The sequence below is a fragment of the Helobdella robusta genome, assembly GCF_000326865.2.
Source record: "Helobdella robusta unplaced genomic scaffold HELROscaffold_297, whole genome shotgun sequence".
NCBI lineage: Eukaryota > Metazoa > Annelida > Clitellata > Rhynchobdellida > Glossiphoniidae > Helobdella > Helobdella robusta.
The window spans coordinates 2,467-11,131 of NW_008704495.1; the positions used below are offsets into that span (position 1 = coordinate 2,467).

At 31.4% G+C, this 8,665-nt stretch overlaps 2 protein-coding genes across 2 annotated transcripts in view; both read right to left on the minus strand.

Moving 5' to 3' along the window:
* HELRODRAFT_184310 (hypothetical protein) overlaps positions 1-2,086 on the minus strand; it is a gene marked incomplete at both ends in the record, with an annotated part of 2,864 nt that extends 778 nt beyond the window's left edge. The window contains 2 exons of the mRNA XM_009020924.1: positions 484-719; positions 1,987-2,086. Of these exons, the coding sequence (XP_009019172.1) occupies positions 484-719; positions 1,987-2,086 (336 nt within the window). The remainder of the gene's footprint in view (positions 1-483; positions 720-1,986) is intronic.
* A 1,657-nt stretch (positions 2,087-3,743) lies between these two features.
* Positions 3,744-7,090, minus strand: HELRODRAFT_184311 (hypothetical protein; the record flags this gene model as incomplete). Its single annotated transcript, XM_009020925.1, has 8 exons — positions 3,744-3,829; positions 4,101-4,239; positions 4,396-4,600; positions 5,229-5,343; positions 5,935-6,022; positions 6,132-6,230; positions 6,474-6,557; positions 7,052-7,090. 8 exons carry the CDS (start codon positions 7,088-7,090, stop codon positions 3,744-3,746), a joined length of 855 nt encoding a protein of 284 aa, XP_009019173.1.
* Positions 7,091-8,665: the final 1,575 nt, after the last annotated feature.

Here is an 8,665-nt window from a genome sequence, read left to right on the forward strand (position 1 = left end):
GCCAGGAGCGGGTCATTCCAGTATGGTGGGGGGCTCCATACTTCCTCTGTCCGGTCGTCACATCTAAACTGTATTTTGTGCGGTCTAATATCTCCTATATTGAGGAAGAGAAAAAACACATTAATAAAAAACTTTCTAGAAATAAACTATTTAACAATTTAATCTAAATAAACATAAAACTATAGACAAATAGATTGAATAAACTTAAATATACTGAAAAATTATTTATAATAAATGAGAAACAAAAAAAACTGCTTAGCTTGCATGAACATGTAAGAAAATTTTGTTAAGCATTCTTAGCATAATGCTTTTCTTGTTTATGTTAATGTGGATATTTTCATTACTATGTACATAAGGATGTGTAACAAATATGTATGCATGTATCTATATAGTATCCATACAGGCTATAATAATAATCATCACTATCATCACAATCAATACCATTGTCATCATCATCATCAGCAGCAGCAACATCCTACTGACCTTCAACTTGACCTCATCAGGGCCAGGTCGTTTGACAGCCACCCCGACATCCAACCCCTGCTTAACTTTCTGTCTGTACGCTTTGATCAAACTGCACAATAAGGCACTCTTGTTAGATACATGTTCAATATTTGGTGATTGCTTCAGTTCAGATAAAACACTAAGGGCCTCAGTAGCTCCTAGCTCCTTCAGGGCCTCACAGGCCCGCTCATCTGGGTCAGTGTCACTAAACAACCCTGAAATAATAAGAATGAATTAATGGTAGAATCAATGAACAATTGAATGGTTCGATGATTGACTGACTGAGGATGTGTGAGTAAGGGATAGTGAATGATGTAATAGAATTATAACTCTCTGGTACTTGACCAGCATAAATATATTGAAATAGCCATTGAATCTTTGATTAAAAAAAACTAAATAACACACAAACACATCATCCAACAGAACACTAGACTGAAAGTTAAACCAAAAACAAGAGGTGCAAATACAAAGGAAGGCATTCTATGTATTGTAGAGTGCAGTGCAATGCATTTGTGCATATTTCTCATGCTGTCCTCTATGTGAGTCACTTCAAATTCAATTTGAAAACATTACAACACACTTCATAAAACTTTCAATCATTTTCCTGACGCTAACACGTACAGGCCAAAAAATACACTGAACTACTCATAAAAAAGAAATTTAAACCACAGAGAGGTAAAATCTGTTTCAACATGCTCACATGAAGATAAAAAAACATTCAATGCATACATTAAATAAAATGAGACAACAATGCCAATAGTAGCTAGAACAAAAACATTAACAATAACATCAACAATAACAACAAAAACAGCAATGGCAGCAACAAAAACACCACCACCAACAACAACGATGATGATGATTATAACTAGAATGTGAGGTACTAAAAATAAATGACAAGCAGGCAGTAAGCAATTAGACAGGTGAATATTTTAACATGTAACAACAAAGAGAGATAAAGAGGAAAGGAGAGAGAGGGAGAGAAAGAGAAGGAGAGAGTCAATAGAATGTCTGCTTATCAATCTACTGCCAAGCTCAATAGGTGTACTTCATACTTGATGGAAAGTGTACTGTACATAAAAAAGAACCAATTCATAAATCATACTTTACAAACAGATGGTATTAAATGATAACTCTAAATTTATATCAATTCAAAATTTTAAAAGTCATCATTTCAAATAAAATCTATTATATAATGTAATGAAATTTTATAGTTCATATTAAAATTCAAACATTAAGGTTTAATAAGTTGTAATAAAGAAAAATATTCAGATAAAAATTAAATACTCAAATAAACTATTTAACGTTAAACTGGAGATAAATTATGTGAGTGAAACTGCAACTCCAATTAAAGCTGCAAAACTGACTGATCCTAGTACACAAGTTCAAGTATAACCACAAGGAGTGGCATGAACTTCTAAAGACCTCAAGTTTTTCATATATACAAAATTTATACAATTTACATATACATTTTTCATCACTCACCTGTTTTTTGAAAATTTTCAATTTCTTCAATAACTTGTTCAGGTAAGCCATGATCAATTAACTGCTGGTGAATAGAACTTTTGTCTGTTTTGGGGTCCATGGTCCAAATGGATGAATCAAATCAAATGTTCCTTTTACTTTTAAATTAGTCTGCAGGATAGAAAACAATAAAAACAATCATTTATTTATTCATATTATTTATTATTAAACAAAATAAAATGCAATAAATTATCTCCTGATTTTTAAATAAAAACTCAATCCAAAAAACTGCTTTTTAACTTTTGGGAGTCAATCTTAATTGTCAGACAATATATAATATAGACTAGATAAATTAACACTAGAAAAACACTTAGATAAGATTGTGCAAACCTACCAAAACCCAATAATTAAGCAGTTGTTACTGAGTGAATTCTAAATATAAACAAGACACAAAACTGAAAGGAGAGGAAAAGGGTAAATTATAACTTTTCATTTCGTTTTTATTTTGAAAACTTCAAGGGAAGGAGATGAACAACTGGATCTAATCTTGGAGACGCTCAAACCCACCGCCTGATAGTTTTGTTTAAGCCGGAAATGTCCGGCATAAATTTTAGCAGAAATGAAAAACGGATAAAAACAAAACTAGGCTGGGAAGAGCAGAGAATTTTTTATTTATAATAGCAGCGGCCATTATTTACGTGGCAAAAAACTCGCGATTGAAACATTCAAGACAATAGAAAACGCAAAAATTAAACAAAAAATATTTACATTATTTTATCTATTTAAAGTGGAGTTTAGAATGCTAAAGCTTTAGTTGCAATTTACTTATTAAAAAATAAAATTTCACAAAAATAAACAAAATGGCTGACACCACGTGATGCAAAGAATTTCTACTAAAATTATTTAAAAGCTTTCTATTTCGGAATGTTTGGTCCTTGAAGTGAAGAATCGCCAAAATTTGCAAAAACTATTAAATTTTTTTACAAATTTTTTCTTTAAATAACGCATTTTCAGAACAACTTATCCAAAATTTGAAAAACATTTTTGAAATTAGAATAAAGTATTAAGACCATGTATATATCAACATGATTATGACTGCCAGAACTACGGATATATTCTACAACCATGGCCAGATCAGAAGAACCCAAAATATAAATTTTTAATTTGGAAATAATATTGGTGTTATACTGCAATTAATGAAACCATATCTGTTTAAAAAAATTTATTTCTCCTTTAATTAAATTAATAACATCATCGAGGATAATATCATTCCATTGATACACGTATCATTCAGCTAAAATAATAACAACAGGACTTTAAATTCACCGTCGATAAAAATTAACAAAATGGACAACAAAATATACTAGAATAATTAACTTCAGTCAATGATATTATCAAATCATTCAATAAAAATCGTCCAGAAACAACAGTACGATGTAACCAACCGAACGACGAATACGAACGTGATAACATTAACGCGATAAAATGAATTGTATAATTGATTTCTACTGGATTCAATGAATTTATTGAATTCATTGAATCTCACCTACAATCATGCACTCGATTTGACAAACTTGTCTGTCTGCAAAAACACAAAACAAATGATCTAAGAATTTAAGTAAATGTATACATGATTCCATATAAATTATAGATTAACAATTTTGCATATTTTTCAGTAACAAAATAATAAAAACAACAGTATAACAATAAAAATTATAGGGATAATTATAATAATAATGACCATAGAAAGGAAATATAAACGAAAAATCACCACGATTCTACTTTTTATCATCGGTCAGCTGATGCTGGGCTAGAAAACTTTCGTAATATGAAATATCTTTTGTCGGAATGAACGGTCGCATTTCTGTTTAGTGGAATGAAAGATGGAAAAAATTTACAGAAAAATGAATGCAAAATCTATTCCCACAAAAATATCAGCCATAACAAAATGATTCTACAGAAAAAATTGTAATTAAAAAATTACATCCCATGTATAATTAATGAACTAACTAACGTGCTTAATTAACCGGTTAGCATTAATTAATTAACCTAAACAACGAATCAATCAACTAATTAACGAATCAATCAACTAATTAACATAATTACATAACTAATTAACATGATTTATTGCAAACCTTTCAGCAGATATTTTCGTTTTTCACCATAGAGCTGCAGAAGTTGGTTCATGAAATCGTGAAATGGTATGTCTCTTTGCCAGGATTTGACCAACTGAGCGAAACTCTCTAGCTCAAAGTTCGTCAGTACGTTGTATAGCTGTGTGTGTGTGTGTGTGTGTGTGTGTCTGTTTGTATATGTGTGTGTGTGTCTGTTTGTATGTGTGTGTGTGTGTGTGTGTGTGTGTGTGTGTGTGTGTGTGTGTGTGTGTGTGTGTGTGTCTGTGTATGTGTTGTGATCATCCATTACAACTACCTTACGCATGTAATCTCTGATCAGCTCTTGTTCCTTCATACTCAGCTGCGATGAATCGCTCTCACTGACGTAACCCTGGTTGATGACGTCATTCGTTACGTCACTCTTGTTGTTGTTGTTGCTGCTGTTGTTGAAGATGGATGATAATTGCTGACCGCCATTTGCGTCAAGGGGATCGCGGACATCCAAGCAGGAGTTTGAAAAGCTGAGACGTGATGATGATTGTGGCGATGATGATGATTGTGGCGATGATGATGATTGTGACGATGATGACGAAGACGACGACGACGATGATGATGATGACATTAATTAAAGCGCAAGCAATAATTACGATGATTAGAGAATGACATACAAACTGTACTTGGCTCTCGACAGTCGCCCATTCAATGAATCAGCACCTGTGCAGCGTAAAAATGAACCAACCAATCAATCAATCAACCAACCAACCAACCAGCCAACCAACCAACCAACCAACCAACCAATCAATCAATCAATCAATCAATCAATCAATCAATCAATCAATCAATCAATCAATCAATCAATCAATCAATCAATCAATCAATCAATCAACCAATCAATCAATCAATCAATCGGTCAATCAATCAATCAATCAATCAACCAATCAATCGATAAATCGATCGATCAATAAATCAACCAACCAACCAATCAATCAAACGATCAACGAATCAACCAACCAATCAACCAACCAATCAACCAATCAATCCATCATCAATATCATCAAAATCTTCACTAACTTGACAACCTCACACCGTTATCATAAATATTATTATTATTATTATGGTTATTATTATTATTATTGGTTAGACTGGTACTTCTCATGTGGTTGTGGCCAGCTGCTGATGATGATGTCATCATCGCTGTGGCCTCCCAGTTGAAGAGCTCTGAGAAGCAACGTTCGGCAAAGCTGCACAGCTGTTCTGCTGATTGCTGTGTTGTTGTTGTTGTTGTTGTTGAGATTGTGATGATGATGATGCTTAGGTTTGTGATGATGATGATGATGATGATGATGATGATAGCGTTAAAAATGAAAATTACGCAATTTCAATATAGACTCCAGACAGATCACCAATTGGAATCGCGATCACAATCCTCATCGTTGTTCGTCGCTGTCTTCACCATCATCATCGTCGTCTTCGTCGTTACTACTTTCATCATCATCATAACCATCATCACCACCACCATCATCATCATTATCAAGAGCGACCACCGAGAAACCTTTGAATCACAAAAGCATATGATCAGCCTGCATATCAATTCCTCGTCTACTTCGTTGTTGTGGGATCTTTTCATGTCAACCTCACCTACGTATTTGTTAGTGCATAAATGCGTGTATGTGTGTGTGTGTGTATGCATGCACGTGTATGTATGTGTATTGTGTGTGTGTTTGTGTGTGTATAAATGCATGTATGTATGTGTGTGTATATGTATGTATTTATGTATGTACGTGTATGTATGTGTGTGTATGTGAATGTGTGTTTTTGTGTGTGTATAAATGTTTTTGTGTATGTATGTACCCACCATATTTAATAGCAATGATATGTTGGTCATCTTCATAAACGTATGAGAAGCATGCTACTTGGTGGATAGGCATTCTTACCAAAACATCCTACGTGATGACGATGATGATGACAACGACGATGATGATGACGATGACGACGACGTTGATGATGATGATGATAATAATGTCATCAAAACTTCAAAAACAAAAAAATCACCTGTTTATTATCATCTGTCACAATTTTGAATGAGTTTACATCGAATTTGAAGAATGAATTCCTGTTATATCTTCTATCTCTCGTCAACTTCCCAGCTTTCTGTATTGGGAAATATAGTTTACAAAAACTAATTAATTAATTAATTAATTAATTTAAATAATCGATTAGCTAACAATAATGAAAATATCAACTAATAAGAATAAAAAATTTGAAAAAATACTTATTATAAAGAAATCCCTAAAAAAATTCAACACATCCTTAAAAAATTTCAACACATCCCTAAAAAAATACTACAAATCCCTTAAAAAAATCAACACATCCCTCTAAAAATTAAAGGCCAACCCTGGCTTCATCAATTAAATTCATGATCTTTGTCCGGCTGGCCATATCCAGCTCTATTGAGATGTTTTCTATTATTCCACCAAACTGAAATGATTCGGTCATTAATTATAATATGTTTATATTTATTTGAGTTTTTCCAGATTATTTCTTCAACTTCCTTATACATATTTATGATTTCTTTAAATGTATTAATATAAATAAAATGAATTTTGAGTTTAAAAAGGTAAAAGTGAAAAAAAAGAGATAGCAAAACGGAAAAATTTTAAATTTTAAAAAATGGTTAAATGAATCAAATAACACCGACATCAAGGGCTAATAATGTGACCCCTAAACTGAAAGCTCCGACATGATGTTTTTTAAAAACAGTTATGAGCGTTTTTGTTTTGAGCACAACAAAGTGATAGAATAGACTGATAGAGAAAAATGGTTATCAAATTTGAAATCAGCATAAAAAAATTATATAGAAAAATTCAATGTCCTTGGAAAAAAGAAATCATGTATGACAATGTGTTGTAAACTTGTAAAGAATATCAACTTATTTAATTAAAAATTTAAAATCAAAAGCACTCTCCACTAACTTGTATGGCAAAAATATCAGGGTTTGGGGGTAAATACATTGCTGACTATTATATTATATAATTATAACCATAATAAAAAAACTGTTTAATTTATATATTTTATCTTAACCCTAATGTTTAATTAATTCAAATTTAATTTAATCATTTAATCTTTAAAATTTTTAAAACAGCAGGTGTCCAATGTTTATGAATGAAATTCATTCAGTTCAGATTTATTTACAAGCTTTGTAATCAGTTAAAAAATGTAACTTTAAACTTTAATTTGGAACCGTGAGAAAAAGACTAAAAAATGGATGAGAAAATTATTCATCGGCAAAATTGATGAGTTCTAGTTTTTGACAACTTGATCTTGGACTGTTGTCATCGTGATTTGTGGGAAATCCCAGGTTGGCAAAAAGTTAATTTTACTGTAAGCCGTTGGCATTTTAGTATCTAACTCTTTTTCTCTCTTCATTACATGAGTTTTAATTATTTAAAATAATTTTAGTAAATTAAATTAATAAAATTTTATTAAAATATTAAAAAATAATAACAATTGTCTATAAATTTAAAAAGTTTTACATTTTTTACTCGCTAGTTTATGTGTTAACGTGATGTATATCCACTATGTGTTTACGCGAAAAAGTGTTACAAACAAATAAAAATCTAAATAAAAAAGTTTTTACCAAATAATGCATATAATATAATATAATATAAAGATCATTAAGTTCTTATAAAAAAAAAATATATTTTTTCACCTCAAACAAAAATAAAACTTTGCTTCTTAGCAAAATTGTTCGGAATTGAAGGTGCTTCCAGTAAAGTTTACTTGAACTTAAACGTTGACCAAATTTTTTCTGGACCTCAAACAGACTTGAAGGTCTTTTCAAGATCTTAACAAAGGAACAGACAAACAAACAAACAAATGAATAAATAAACGTACATGTAAGGGACTGTCCATAAAGGACGTCACGCTTTTTTAACGTTTTTTTGAACCCCTCCCTCCCCCGTGTCGCAAACTGTCACAAATCGACCAACTCCCCAAAAATAAGCATGTCATAAAACTTTACCCCCCCCCCCCCCCTCTTAGTGAAGAGTCATTAAACAATGTAATTTTATATAATTTTTATATCGTAACTTAGTAACTGTATAATAATTGATTGCCCGCTCGTGCATGCAATTATGTTCGAAATATAATTGTGATCACTTGGTTATCAAATATTTTAAAAATGTTTGATAGGGCTTTTCATGCTATGTTTTGAGTTGTTTTTATAAATGAATAAAATTTTTAAATAAATGCCACATAACTATTAGATGAACATTTTATTATTTTATTTAACAATCGAAAGATTACGTTAGAAAATTTGCCTTCGTCATAACCACCTGAAACAAAAAACGTTTTTTGGTATAAGATGAAAGGAGTTAGCCGACGGTTTCATAGCAATAAAATTGCACTGAAGATGGGATTATTTGGAGCCAAATATTTTGGCGGATTATCATTTGATATTAATCAGCGTTTGCAATATCTATATAGTATTTGATACATTAGCTTTGATAAGATGGTTAAACGAGTTAAAAAAGTTAGGTTACTATTGAAAAAAATTCTTTATAGCTCGATTAGAAAATACAACCACA